Here is a 16,280-nt window from a genome sequence, read left to right as displayed (position 1 = left end):
GAAAAAGACCAAATGCAGACTACAAGTAAGGGTAAAAGACTGGCACACAAAAATACACCTAAAAGGAAGGAAAATAAATTGACAGCATGTACTTGTAGATATACAGAATGATTACTTATCTAAAGATGCATTTTTCAATTATTTCAAAGAGATTGTGAGTTAATATCTGGAATTACTTAAATCTTGTGATGAAAGTTGACTTATTGAGACAAAGGACTTCTATTAAGATACAGAATAACAATAGAATCATCCCATGTATTTAATTCTTTTGAGAGAGGCAGACCAGGTTCAAAATAGTGACAGTAATTCTCAAGGACCTAATTGAGCTGTCTATGTTCAAATCATGTAGAATAAATATTAAAACTACTCATTCTTTGTATCACTGCAAGAACATACTTTTCATTCTAGATTAATTTAATAGGAAAAAAGCTATAAAATAAATGGAACTCTTACAGTTCCTTTTCATTTTCCTTGACAAAATGTCTGACTTTGGAAAGTTCTACATCTGACAGGTACCTCTCTTCAACAACTCTGATGTCAGACTCCCAGAAATGAACCATGTAATGGAGGAGCAAAAGATTTTGACATTCTTGTTGAAGGTTGCTGTATCCATGTAAACTAGGAGAGTTAGAAAAGGTTTTCTAACGGCCAGAAGCGGCGCTGTGGCTCAAGTGGCAGAGTGCTAGCCTTGAGCGGGAAGAAGCCAGGGACAGTGCTCAGGCCCTGAGTCCAAGGCCCAGGCCAAAAAAAAAAAAAAAAGAAAAGAAAAAAAAGAAAAGGTTTTCTAAGGGATGTTTCTGACACCTCACAGTCCCTTGTTCAATCTTTCTTCCCCTAAAGCCACTCCTAACACCAGGCTACTCTAGACCTTGTCCTCCATATTTCAAGCATTGGCTTTAATCTGTAGGGTCTATTTTCAAAACGTTAAGAGTATTATCTGCCCTACAAATACGGAAAAGTAAGAGTTTATTTTACCTTGATAGAAATCAAATAAATTTGAGGATGAAAATAAAAAAAGTTAGTACCCATCATTTTACTTTTTAAATACTTTTTTTTGTGCTTTCTAATTCTGCAGGCTACTTGCACAGTGAAACAAAAAATAACTTTTTCAATATAAGCTACACCGATGATACTAAATTTCCAAACTACTCTTTAATTTTATTCACTTTCAATAAAATATACATGATTATCTTGGGTAGAAAAAAGATAGATTCATCACTAGTACATTTATTTAGATCCTAAAGTACTTTTAATTTTAGATTGTCCTTTGAAAATGAATGGTCACATGAGACCAATTAAACAGAACAAATATTTTATTTTTCCTTCAAATACTGTGTTTAAAAGTGTTTTCCAGTTATGTATTGGAATCTTATTTATCTAAATAGATTCATGAACACTTTGTAGGTGTTCATTTTAAATAATTTTATGGATAAAGACATACCATCGTGACATTTTCTAAACAATAGTTATTTTCCAGATCAGAAACATTGTATTCTATACTTACCCATAATCAGTTTTATTAAAGAGAACATTATCCATTTCATTTTCAATTTGCTGTTTTCATTTTCATGGGAAAAGCTATTTATCTATTAGAAGGCTATTCAGATGTTACCTAGAAACAAAAGCAGAGATAGAACATTATTGTCTAAGTAAATGCATTTGCTATCGCAAGGCTTCCTATTAAGAATAAATACCCTCAATTAAATAAATGCATAATAATGTAAATAATAAAAAATTAGCTTGTAGTCGCTGGTCAGACACATAAACATGTTAATTTTTCTTCTAAACAAATATTTGAAAGATTTTAAATTAAAAAAATCACATGTTACTTTCAACTAAATACAACTAGTTTGGGTTTTTTTTTAATGTGTGAGGTGGCTTTGATTTGAAATTCTTGTATTGATGAAATTGAGTCAGTTCTCCTTTAGGCGAGAGGAAATTTAATAGCTACATTAGATTTAAAGAGTTTAACATATTGTTTTCATGTACACTTAAAAATAGTCCCTTTTAAACCAATGTCGTCCAAACATCATGATTTTCTTGGAAACAGTTTCACATGGGAGCTATTATTGACAATTATTTAAAAATTATATATATTCACACAAATATATTCAATGTGGTTACATTTATTTACACTTTTGCATAGAGAAATAATGCACTTTTACTTAAAGCACTGAAAGTAAGATGAATATTTATGTACATGCATACCAAAAACAAAATTCTAGTTTTGTGGACCAATGTAAATCTATCTGAGGTAGGAGTGAAGGAATGACAGCATCGATTTACTGCTCCCAAGTTTCTCTAGTTTCTGACATGTCTGTGGGGTAGGGGATAAAAACCAATCTACCTATCACCACATGTGTGGCTCATTCTTTCCTTTCTTTCTTTTGAAACAATTATTTAAATATTTGTGGCAGACAGAGTAAGTTTAGCTAATGTGAGTGCTATAGAGCATGAGACCCCATGTATTCTATTCTCATTAGAGATTATTCTTTAAAAACTTCTTCCTCTTGACATTCTGCACCTGGAATGCATTTTTCCTCAGCTGCCATTCCTCAAGGAAGGCAGACCAGGAAGAGGCTGCTGCTGACATCCTTCATAGCTTCCAGCTGATCAAGAAGGGAGAGAGACATCATGGGCTCTTTCTAGAATCATGTGTATTTTGGAAAAAATATTTCAAAGTTGTGAGCGACTATAAAATTTCCATGTTTTTCACATATATATGTGCAAATATATGTATATATACACACACACTCATATACACAAACACATGATAGCTTAAGTATGAAAGTTAGAATGGCAGTGCAATTTATTTTTTCTTTAAGAAACATTTCCTACGATATGATTTGAGTTTGAATTTTTTTTTTCCAATTCTGGGGCTTAAACTCAGGGCCTGGGCACTGTTACTGAGCTTATTTTGCTCAACGCTAGCACTGTACCACTTGAGCCACTGTCACTACTGGTTTTTTCTGTTTATGTGGTACTAAAGAATCAAGCCTAGGGCTTCATGCATGCTAGGCAAGCACACTACCACTAAGCCACATTTCCAGCCCCTGTATATATATATATATATTTTTTTTTTTTGAGAAGCTTTTTTTGATATGCTTCTTCCAAAAGCAGAAAGGGTCAGTTTTACTTCATCCTTAGGCAGGTGAAACACACACACTGAAAACTGCCAAAAACCCATCCTTCCTCAAAATGTTACACATTGTTGAGGTCAGTTCCCAAGACAGATAAAAATGAACATTCTAATTTAAACTCTCTCAGCCTTCTTAATTTAGAGCATTACAAAGATTCTTCTCGTGTTTCCATTGATATCCTAGTGCCACTGAAAAGCAGGAGCATGATATTATTTATACATAGCTAAAGTCTTTCAACTTGGAACATGAAGTTCTTTGAAATATGATTGCCTTCTTCAAATTAGAAGCTCATTGGACTGTTAGTAGTTAACTGAATGAGTTTTGAAGCCAAAAATGATTGATATAATACGTATACTCATGGTGCTTTGGAAACAATTCATATCAAGTTATAGTTTCATTACTCTGTCAACATTAAGAGGAAAGTGAAATTTGGCTTTTGTTCAATATATTAACAACCCCATTATAACTTTGAATAGAAAGTAACATTTCATTTACTATTTGTTTTTCATAATAAAACCTAGTCCTTACCTTTTAAATTTAAACATACTTAAAAAAAATCTTCATTTGCTGTCCAGGGAGGCTATAGGCCAACCAAAAACCATTTGGAAAGGAAAAAAGAGTTTTTCGATCAGTAATTTTTCAGATATAGTCTTTTTCAACACATTTGGTTATCTTTGGCATTAACAACATTGTTGTTTATTTCTGTTTGTTAAACATAATTTGAAACAATTAAAAAAGTGTCATGCTGAATAAAGTCAATAAACTTTCTTAATCCTAATTCTCCCTTTGATTTGATGAATTAATAAAATGCCTAATCTAGGCATAGTAAATGCAAACCATCAAATGTAAGATTCTGATGATATGCATGATGTAAAGATGCCTCAGACAACCTGAGAAGCATTTTCCATAGAGAACTGGCTTTCTTTGGTCAGGAGTATCTAGAGTTTTGTGGGAATATAAAGTTCAGTGCAACATCTTTAAGTAAGAAGAAGTAAAATCATATCAATTCCTGAATGTAGGAAGGCCGCGTACTGCTCAAGACCTTAAAATTATTTTGGAAGATTACTCAGTTAATTAGACAATGCTATCATTTGATACTATTACTATATTCTCCCTGATTTCTTCTCAATTTAAAGAGTACTTCCACACAGAAGAACTCAGAAGTTGCACAGGCGTTCATCTCCCTGAAGGTTCTTGAGAGGCATTAACCCATACTTCATTTAAACAACCAGCAGAGGGTGTGGCAGCAAATACTGGGCAAAATATTTGTAGTTGGAAACAATTTTCTTTTGTTCAACTTGTGCTTCATTATAGCTTTACAAAAGGACAAATAAGAATAATTGCTTTAATATGATGACTTTCATAGCAAACATGATGAAAAGGATTTTGATTTAAACAAAAATACTACTATAATATTACTCTGAACTGGTATGTTTCAATGTTTGAGGTTATTTTGTTTGAAATAAATGAAAAATTATGTTTGCCATGTCTTTATCCCCTTTATTTCCCCAAGAGTACAAATTATTTCTTCACAGAAAATATATAGTAAGCAAAATAGAAATGCATCATTCTATTTTGGTAAATCATTTTTCCTTCTCAAGAAAAGTGTTGATGACATTTTTTCATTGATTTTTTTCTATTCTGTCAGATCAGTATGCGTTCTGTCGATATATGATTGACATGTTTGTCCATGGGGATTTAAAACCAGGTATTCTGAACAAGTCTTGTGATTGTCTGTTTTAATAGTCTTTGCTTCAGTGACTGTTGGATTTTTTATGTACTAAACTGTATATTTCACTTAAAATTTTCATAATGCATGAATAAATATAAAATCAACCAAAAGCAGAAATAATAACTGGCATTATGACTTTCAATTTTGCTTTCAGTCACTGCATGGCCTATTGCAAATGAAGTCAGTTGAAAGCTAAAAACATGCTAATCTCTTCATATATAAAATGCTAATATCTTTAATAACATCTTGGAGTGAAGCCATGAATTATTTTATTGCTGGTAAACTTAGAATAAAAGACTTATGACAAAGAAAGTATCTCTTTTTTAACCAGTACAAAATCCATACTGAACTCTGTTAAATTTTAAATATTTTACCTTTTTAAAGTTCTAAGATTTCTTTTCACATAATGGGCTCTTTGGCCATTCCAAAGACTTTCAGTTAGTGAAAATTTGAGTTATTGTCAGTAATGAAGAAAGAATTTTAGCTACGGCAGCAGATTTATAATTTCTTTACAAATTTTAATTGTTGTCCAGAGTGTAGCAAGATAAATTTTACTAATATCTTAAAATGAGTAACTTCCCTTCTTGTACTTTTAAAAACCTGACAGAATACATATTCATGTCTTGAAAAATTGTCCCTAAGAAGATGCTATTGTTACTGAAGGTGCTAAGTTGCATTAAAACAACTGAAAGAATTGTTCAGCTATTTTCATTTCTTGAAATTTTTTATTAGAAAGCTTTCTAAAATGTAAATTATAATTTATGCATATATTCACAAATAGCTATATCATATATGAAAGAGATGAATATGTATTCTAGGCGTAGAAATTTAGAAGATCATGAGAATTTTGGCTAACTAAAAATTTCAGTTCATTACAGTCATATATTCATTCCATCAGGGAGTTTACTCTTCCTCTTCTTCCTCCTGGTTTTCTCCTTCATCCTTGACGTGTTTTAAGGGAATTGTAATCAAATCTGAGAATTATGAACTATTACTTAGTTAAACAAATTACTTCTAATATTTGCATTCAGAAAGATATGAAAACCAGATGGAAAATTCTGGAAGGTCACTTGTTACAATTTCACAGAAAAAGAAGAGTTTGACTACAAATATACAGATGTAGTTCTTAATTTTATTAGCATAAATTAATTGTATAAAAGGGCTTCTCTGTGATATTGACAACATGTATATGATCAAACTGGTCAAATTCATGTATCACACTTTCTTAACATTTCTCACCTCCTGGGCTTTTCAAAAGTCTTGACTGATTTTTCATATATATATATGAACACATATATATATATATATACACACACACACACACACATATGCACATACACCCTTTCAACAGTACTTTTAACTCTTTTGTTTTCCCTACCTTCTACATGCTAGTTCTCCCCGCATCAATATTTCCCCTTTTACAATCATGCCACATTATTTTATTTTAAGACTAGAGACCACATACTGGCTTACCTCACGTAATGTGATGGTATACTGTTCCATTCATTTTCAGTTAATGATATAATTTCATTCACTTTATGACTAGATATTACTCCGTTGTATAAGTGTACTACATTTTCTTTATATAATCTTCAGTTGTTGGTCACCTAGGCTGGTTCTATATCTTGGCTATTATCAACAGTACTGCTATGAGCACAGGCCTGCAGCTGTCTATCTTGTATAGAGGCTTACATTGCTTCAGATATGTGCTACTAAAGAGTGGTATGCAATCACGTGGTAGATAAAAGTCACTGCACTACTCATCTCCACAGTTCTCACATTTAAAATGGATCCACATTAAAACTTTCATACTGGTAATAAAGCACTGACTGAATGCTTTATAGTAACTTGTTGTGAATTTGTTATTATAACTTTTTTCTTTAATGGTATATGTCATCACAATCAGTCTAAGTGAGTACAGAACAGGTAGGAAAGCTGTCAACACTGAAACGTACTGATACTTGTACAACTTAAATCTATTTTATTTGGATATAGTATTTTAAGAAAATCATACTCTCGCTGGGCATGGAGTTGCACAGCAGTAATCCTACCACTTGTGCATCTGGGGCAGGAGGAGGGAGAGCTCAAGAGCAGCCTGGGCTACAGAGGAGATCTGGTTATCTCAAAACCAAAACCAACCAATCAAAGAAAATTGCCCCAAATAAAATCATGCTACCATACACTGAAGTTTGCTTTTGCAAATTCAACTGCTTACTTCTACACAAGAAGAATTTATATTGCTGGTGAATATGAATAAAAAGTGACTAATACACAGTGTTTTCTTTATATTTATTAGCTCTGAAGTGTCCTTATTTGAGAAAATCTGGGTATTTTCTTGTGCTACTAAAATTATTCTTAGTAGCTTCTGAAAAGTAAAATAATTTTGTGACAAAATTTTTATTAATATTGGAAGGGGAAAAAAGAAATAAGGGTGACAAAGTAGACAGAACAATATACACTATGTCTCATACCTATACCAAAGGAAATTAAGCCACACATTAAGCCAATGAAGTAATACATGAAGGAATAAGAAAACACCAAATATGATGTGCAGTTTTTTTTTTTTTTTTTTTTGCCAGTCCTGGGCCTTGGACTCAGGGCCTAAGCACTGTCCCTGGCTCGTTCCCGCTCAAGGCTAGCACTCTACCACTTGAGCCACAGCGCAGCTTCTGGCCGTTTTCTGTATATGTGGTGCTGGGGAATCGAACCTAGGGCCTCGTGTATCCGAGGCAGGCACTCTTGCCACTAGGCTATATCCCCAGCCCCTGATGTGCAGTTTTTAAAATAAAGAGTTATAACTATAGATATAGTCTGTCTTTAGAAAAATAAAAATGATAAGACATTCTCTAACTGACAACTAGAGAATAATAAAATCTTTGCAAGTTTATTGCACTGCATGCATCCACTATTTATAAAACATTTGTGATTCCATCTGTTTCTGTTTGAGATTAGTGGAACACCTGTTATTGTTTATCTTGAGTTCATTATTAATTATTAGTAATGAGTTTTAGAACTACAATTTGAATTTTCCCCCTGGAATTCAGTAATTCTTTTCTAGAATATTGTCACTCCTAAAAGTAGCCTAAATTGTAGTTAAAATTTAAGAAACCTCCTTGATAAAATGGGCCCATGATTCTACATCTCAAATTTGCTTTTTACTCCACAATCCAAAAGATTGCAAGTTATTGAAACTTTTGGCTAGAATTTTGTATCTCTGCCAGAAAAGGAATTAAATTTATCTTTCTGCCTCTCATAGTGACTAGCGAATATGCAATAGCTTGTGGTTAGTGAGGAAACCCACCTCAATTACAGATATCATTTAGAAAAGAATCAGGTTGTTTTGTTTTATCGGATTAAATGGGAATAGGCAAATTTTCTGTTTAAATCTAATAAATGTACGTGTGTGTGTGTGTGTGTGTGTGTGTGTGTGTAGTGAAATGTGGATCAACAGAAAGCTGGATTCAACATATATACACTTTTTTTTTCCATCTTAAAAATACCATCAGAGATGAAGTTCTTCACTTTGCAGTTTTTTTCCTGTCTGCTTTTTAATAACTTATCTTCATCATAAGATCTCTTGGTTGTGTTTGGAATGTGTTTGGAATAACCTTTGGAGAGGAGAGGTGATGGGTTGTTCAAAAAGTATTTTTGAAGACCACATGCAAAATATGGGGTAGGGGAGGAGAAAAGAAAGAGAGAGAGAAAAGGAGAGAGAGACAGACAATGAGACATAGAGGAAACAGACACAATGAGAAAGAAACAGAGAAGAAATCTGATATTATTGTGTATTTTCTATTAAATAATTTTTTTGTACCTGGCCTTGGGCTTGAACTCAGAACCTGACCTTTGTCCCTGAGCTTCTTTTTCTTTTTTCTTTCTTATTTATTGTCAAAGTGATGTACAGAAAGGTTACAGTTTCATACGTTAGGCCTTGGGTACATTTCTTGTACTGTTTGTTACCTCCTCCCTCATTCCCCCCTCCTCTTCTCCCTTTCCCTCTCCCCCCATGAGTTCTTCAGCTGTTTTACACCAAATGATTTTGCAAATATTACTTTTGGAGTCCTTTGTCTTTTTATCCTTTGTCTCTCGATTTTGATATTCCTTTTCACTTCCTAGTAATGCTAGTAGTGCTCTACCACTTGAGCCACAGCTCTACCTCTTGCATTTGGGTAGTTCTGTGGAGCTAAGAGTCTCACAGATTTTCCTGACTTGGCTGGCTTTGATTTGTAATCTTCAGATCTTATCCTCTTGTGTAGCTAGGCTTACAGGCATGAACCACTGTTAACTGGATGTTACTATGTATTTATTTTATAATTTACTTATGTACAAATGGTTGCACGGGGGGGTGCAATGTAATATCCACCTTTATGTGTGTAGTGAATCTTGATTAGGGTCACTCCTTCCATCATTCTTCTTGCTCCTCCTTCCTTCCCCTTCTCCCACTAGCCACATGGAGTTATCTACTTCACTTTTTCACATAAGTGCAGTGTGTTATAAATGAATTTGTTTACTGTTACTTTCTTCCATTCATTGTCTCTCTCACACTAAACCACCACTCAATAAAAACACATTTCAGATCCATGATATTCATTTTGTTAAGCCATCTATTAATTGTCCAAAAAGTTCATCCCATGGACTTTCACTCTTGCATATACTAGTAACGTGAATCAAGTGGGTCACATAAATATCCACCTATCCTTCTGTGTGTTTACCTGGGGTGCTGTATTTGGATCTAAGATTCACAAATGAGAGAAAATTCATACTGCCTTTGTCTTTCTGGGCCTAGCTCATTTTTTCTTCTTTCCAGAGCCATCTGTTGTGGCTATCCCTACAGGTAATTCCTGTATTTTCCAACAGATTAAAATTGTTGATTAAAAATGGTCAGCACACACATTTCCAAACTCAGACTTAGCTGATGATGCTTTGCTTGTTTAGAAAACAATTGTATAGGTGAAGAAGGAAAAATTCTCTTATACTTACTTATATCTACCTTAATAATTCCAAATTTATCTTCAATATTTTTAGGGATAAACACATTTTTCTTAAACGAATTTCATCTTTAATCTCATTCACATTTTCAGACTCTTTAAAATAAACCTGAAGGCCTTCCTTGTCAGTTTCTTTTTCTGTCCTCAGGAACCTCTTCCTGAGCCTAATTGATAGGCATGGATTTCTGTACAGAGGCATGCAAGTTACAAAAAAGACAAATTCCTATGAGTAAGAAATCTCATGTCTCACAGACTTCTTTATATTCACTGGAGATAAAGGAATGAATTTAAATGCTCAGTAAAAAGACCAAGGAGTGTGCTTTTGGTTAGTAATTTTAACACTATTTTTTAGCTTTCATTTCTATAGCTATTATGATTAGGGTTTAATACAAGTTAAAGTTTATCTGTTGGAAGTCATCCTACCATTACAATTCCAGAAAATGTCTGGCTTTTGTTTGATCCAAGAATTTATGTCAAGGTAATTTCTTTCGAAGTGTCATTTATTTTTTCAAAAATTGAGGGTACTCACCTACTTAAATCTTCTTTTACTGTCATCAGATATTTTTTGGCAGTCTGCATTCAGATTCAATGTGTTTTAAGTCCACAGCTAGAAAAAGCCTCAAGGAATAACTCAGTACTCTTATTTTAGTAGGCTTTTTTTTTTCTTGAACTTTAGGGCTATTTAACATTTTTTTTTCGTTTGATCCTGCTAAAAGGTCGAATGTAATTGCTGTACAGCCATTGTTATTTGATGGCCTTATGTACTGTATTGCACTTGGCTTAATAAAGAAGGCTATTTAAAATTCAGCCTGTCTGTAGACTTCCCAAAACAAAAAAAAAAATCCTTCTCCAAAGTAAGCATTTTTCCATAAAACATACTGCAATACTAACATCTAATTATTTTACCCAGCAAAAAACATTTAAGCTAAGTGGTTTTATGAGTGAGTATTTGTTGAATCTCTTAGCTAGCTGATGATAAAGAAATAAGACATAACATTAATAATTATATAACTATAATGCTAAGTATTTAGGAGAAACTGAGAAAATATACATTTTTAATATCAGTATGCCAGAATTAATTATTTCTCCTTACGGCCTAGACCTTTGATTATTGAAAAAAATTCCATTATTCAGTTTATTGGAGTAAGAATCAGGGAGAATGTACATTTTAGTGATAATTTTGATACAGAAAGCTAATAGTTTATTGCTTAGATTCCCTGGTTTTGAAGGTATAAGTACCAAATGGGAAATATTCTCAGAAAGAAATTTATGATGATGAACTATCACCCATCAACTAGAAATAGAGATACTAGTTATAAATTTTAAAAGCATAATTACTAGGGTCAAGCATATTATTAATTCTGATCTCCTAGAATTTTTATCTGTAGTGTTTACTTTTTTTTTTTTTTTTTTTGGCCAGTCCTGGGTCTTGGACTCAGGGCCTGAGCACTGTCCCTGGCTTCTTCTTGCTCAAGGCTAGCACTCTGCCACTTGAGCCACAGCGCCACTTCTGGCCATTTTTTTCTGTATATGTGGTGCTGGGGAATTGAACCCAGGGCCTCATGTATACGAGGCAAGCACTCTTGCCGCTAGGCTATAACCCCAGCCCCTAGTGTTTACTTTTTAAAAAAATCTTTGATGAAAAATACTTATTTCAAATGAAAGTCATCTTCATTATAATTTCAAAGATTGTTTTATTATATATAAAATATTAAGTAAAATAAGGAATCCAATATTCTAAATTAATGTATTAATTTTGTTGTTTTATTTGCTTTTATATTAGATAATATTTTTATCTTTGAATAACATAAATTGGTACACATATAATGACTATTTGATTATATATTTATTTTTATGAAGCAGAACCACATGATAAACTGTAAAGTAAATGGTACTTAGATAATTTTAACTATGTCTGTAGCTATTGAATGCTTTCATTCAACACCCACACTCTCTCTCTGAGTATTTACATTTTCAAATAAAATATAAATAGGATCTATACCTATTACCACAGAATGGCAACCTTTGTTCCTGAGCCTTGATCTTAGCTCAAGGAACCAGCAAGTGTTATCTACAATTACTATGTTAAATTTCTAAATTGTTAGCACAGAGAATATTTTTACTATTTAACATATATCTCTGGATGGTTGCAAATGGGGTTTCAATACAGAGAAAATGTTTCCTCAAAGTTACATTAAGAAATAATATACCAGACCAGTTGTTTTTTTCCATTTTACCCAGCGTATGTCCCTATTCATGGTTGTATAATCTATAACATGTGGAAGATAATCTTAACATAATTTTTATATTGACAATCACATGTATATGCAGTACTAAGATGAGATGAACAATCTTTGAATTTCTTCTGAGTTCCAGGAAAAATGCTAGATTCTGATAATAGCAGTAAGCAAAGGTGTAAATTGCCTACATTTATTAATGTTTTTTGGAATTTAAGTAGTACTTACTGTATGCCTTTAATATATTATATAGTCTGCAGACAAAATAACGATTACTGTTATTAGTAAAAGAGAAAAGAAAATACAATGTGATAAAAATCTACGTTTATAGTTATGCTTGTATTTAATAAGTCTAATTAATTGGCTCATGAAAGATTTTAACAATGGTGCCTACTATACACTTAGTCTATACACTTGAAAGGCAATTCTTTGATAAAGAAAAATATTTTGAGGGCTTGGAATGTGGCTTAGTGGTAGAGTGCTTGCTTAGTATAAATGAAGCCTTGGGTTCGTTTCTTAGCACCACATAAGCAGAAAAACCCTGAAGTGGCACTGTGGCTCAAGTGGTACAATGATAGCATTGAGCCAAAAGTAGCCAGGAGGGGGCTGGGGTATGGCCTAGTGGCAAGAGTGCTTGGCTCATACACATGAGGCCCTGGGTTCAATTCCCCAGCACCACATATACAGAAAATGGCCAGAAGCGGCGCTGTGACTCAAGTGGCAGAGTGCTAGCCTTGAGCAAAAAGAAGCCAGGGACAGTGCTTAGGCCCTGAGTCCAAGCCCCAGGACTGGCAAAAAAAAAAAAAAAAAGTAGCCAGGGACAGTTCTTAGGCCCTGAGTTCAAGACCCAGGATTTTGAATGGCCTGAATAATGTTTACAATCTTAACTTCTAGTATTTGAAAGTATTTGAAGAGGGAAAATATAATAAAAATAAGCTTTCACTGAATCATAATGACAAGCTAAATGCCAGTTTCTACACTTATTGACGAGTATTGTAAGAACAGATTTTCATTGTTTTGTATTTTTAGTTTTAAATTCTCTTCAGCTTTTTAAAAATGTTATATATTATTAGTGCATAAACATATAGTCACTTCACTGTGAAACAGAACAACTGAATTTATGTGTCATATTGAACATCAGTACATACCTGATAAACAGAATTTTAAAATGGGACACACGCACACACACACACAGGAATACTAGTACTAATTCCAGATAAGCCTAAAATAAATAAAATAATTCAGCTAAGGTTAAAAACAAAAACATAGAATACCAAGAGAATCTAAAATGTTATGTTTATCAACATTACATTCAGATAAAAGCAAATCTTTATGTCAATGCTCTTGGATTCAGTTCATTAATTCTAATTTATGTAACTTTATGTATTTATTATAATTGAATTGTATTCCAATTTCACTTACTCATATTTCCATTCAATACTGAGAACTTTTACCACTTTTGGAGGTGGGGACATAAACCTTCTGAATTCATGGTAATTGAAAGCCCAGGTTCCCAGTTCCTTAATGACAAAATCAACAGTGATACACCATACGCAGAACTAACTGCAGAAAGCATTCAGAAGGATCACATAGTAAAGAACATAGCTGGAGCTGTGGAATATGTATAAGAGGAGAGAAGTAAAATTGTCCTGCCAGGAATGGAACTGATTAAGGAAAGTTCAAATGAATATAGGCAAGTTGTTTTAAATTTCCTGAGATTATTTTTTATTTATAAAATGGAATGATATACATGAATTTATAGGATTAAGATACAGCTTAAATCATGCACCTGTGCACTGACTTGAAAACCACTCAACTATAATAAGCACACAGTTATTATTTAAATACTTAGTGGAGAGGTGCTTTTCAGACATAGCAAAAGTGTAATTTTTTCTTCCCATTAGTTCTTTATTTTATTTAATCTTCAATTGCATATTATCATTTCTCCCTACAAGGATTTTTTTCCTGATTGCCTTTTATATACCTTTAAGAAACATTTGCTTTATAAAGTTCCTTTGCCCTCATACCTTGCCAGAAACATGATATGTTTGTTGAATTGAATTTTTATCTCAATGGTTAAAAACGTTCATCCCAGAACAGCCTTCTTTATTCATTTGTAGAAATAATCTTGTTATTTAAAAAGATGACAGGATCCTAAGCATTGCAGATAGAACTCTGTAAAGATTTCTTAAGGAGTTATTTGCAGTATCTCTAGAGACAGAGACTTGGAATTAACAAAGAATAGTTCAATGCATGCATCAGTAAACTGCAGACAGCATACAGAATTAGACTAAACAGAGAGAAAAATTGCAAGACAACCCATGTCTAAATATGGGAGTGTGTACTCTCTGGACTTGCTGTATCTCTATGAGAGTTGCTTTCTGATTCTTTGAAGTTACTGAAAGCTTCTCAAAGCAAACATATCAGATTGTCATATTTGTCTAAGTCAATCCACTGAATATTCTAGTAACTATTAATAGCACAGAGTTAGACAGAAATAGACCAGGTACTTCTGAGCAGATGCAATTTCACTGATGATCTGTCACTTTCTAAATCATCTTCATTTGCATCAAACTCATGATGTTAAAGTCCAAGCCTAGTAAACCAGTCTTCCCTCACCTCAGTACAGTGTTCATGTACCTTTGCCTTTGTGTATCCAGAAAGGGAAAGCAAAGAAGGCCTAAGATGTCACTATTCTCATCTCAAAATTATATCTCCTAGACTTATGACGAAGCATGAATTTCTATAGCAACATCTTTGCTATGAAGGAATGTTCATTAAAGTGTATGGATTTTGTTTCCCACTATTTGTAGCATGAACCTACTATCAGACAAAAATAAATCCCTTCTCAGGTAACCTGCTGGGACTATTCAAAGCTTCTTGTAAAAGAGTTGGAGAAGAAACAAATAACAGCACAGTAATTTGGATCACTGCAAGAGAAGCAAGGAAAATGAAGGCTTAATCAAATAATTATTGAACTAATTCAGTGTTATTTATTAGTGTGTCATGTCTTGTAATAATCTTATCTTTCAGGTTAGATGCAAGATTGAGGATTAAAAAGAATTCTAGTAATTTATGTGAATGTATTTCTTGAGCGCTGTTGTAAAGTTCATTTGTATGGCCTTGGAAACACTGGAAAAAAGGCTCTTTATAACCATGCAGATAGTTTCAATCTCTTTAATTATGCAGGGCCTATTTTAAATCTGGAAATAATAAGTAGATGCCCAAACTATTATGATATAACTGACTTCCCTTCAGAGGCCAATTGACTATCAAATATTCTTCTTCTCATAGAAATTTTCCTATATAGCATAAATAAAAGAATTCTATGATCAAAATTTTACCATTACTGACAGTAGACTTTTCAGCCAGTTGCCTAATATTCTTGGGTAATTCTATGGCATCTGTTCTAGCCTGATGTATTTTGCATTTTGATTTTTCTAAAATTGAAATGACTATGTTAAGACATATTAATACAGTTCTTCCTACCTGGTTGTAATAACCTTCCCTTATTAGAAAGTACTTTAATTTGACTGTTTACATCCTCTGCAACACTAGGATTTTTGTATTAATCAGTGCTCCAGCAGTTACTGAATATGTATTTCATGCCAGTCGTCATAACATAGCTCAAAGCAGAAGGTGGTGGCAATCCAATCAGAGATTACAACAAATAAAATAATGCACAGTATGAAATGGCTATGAGAAAAATTGAAAGGAGGTACTAATTGAGTGTCCTATCAAGAGAGTCACATTAACCTCATTTAAAAAGTCTAGAACAGAGAGAGCCAGGCTACTTTGAATAGACTCCACAATGGTTTAGTCTGTCAGAATTCAGATATCTTCAGCTTTATTGTAATGTTATAGTAATTGCTCACAGTGGTCCCCCATTCTTAGTCATTTTTCTCATTCTATCAGGAGAACATGTGGCCATAATAGTAGAGTTCTGATTTTAATTAATCATACTAGGCAAGAAATTATTAATACAGGGTAAAAAACATGAATAAAATGTCATTGCATCATATAGTTATGGCCTATGCTGCAACTTTCTTCCAAAATTGACCTCACTCTTACTTTTAGTATTTGTCCTTTGTCACTCACACTGACTTATTTATACTCTTATCTTAGGCATCCTACCCTATTGTTTCCAGTGTTTTGGTTTTGTGGTTGATGTAGTGTTTGCTCA

At 33.1% G+C, this 16,280-nt stretch overlaps 1 protein-coding gene across 1 annotated transcript in view; it reads left to right on the top strand.

The window, feature by feature from the left end:
• The window catches only part of Trdn (triadin), a 296,113-nt gene that overhangs the window by 112,935 nt on the left and 166,898 nt on the right, over positions 1–16,280 (top strand). Inside the window, exon 9 of the mRNA XM_048354014.1 lies at positions 4,789–4,848. Within this exon, the coding sequence (XP_048209971.1) occupies positions 4,789–4,848 (60 nt within the window). The remainder of the gene's footprint in view (positions 1–4,788; positions 4,849–16,280) is intronic.

The sequence above is a fragment of the Perognathus longimembris genome, chromosome 9 (assembly GCF_023159225.1).
Source record: "Perognathus longimembris pacificus isolate PPM17 chromosome 9, ASM2315922v1, whole genome shotgun sequence".
Taxonomy (NCBI): Eukaryota; Metazoa; Chordata; class Mammalia; order Rodentia; family Heteromyidae; genus Perognathus; species Perognathus longimembris.
Note: the sequence above shows the minus strand (reverse complement) of the source record. Positions and strands in the feature narration are given on the sequence as shown.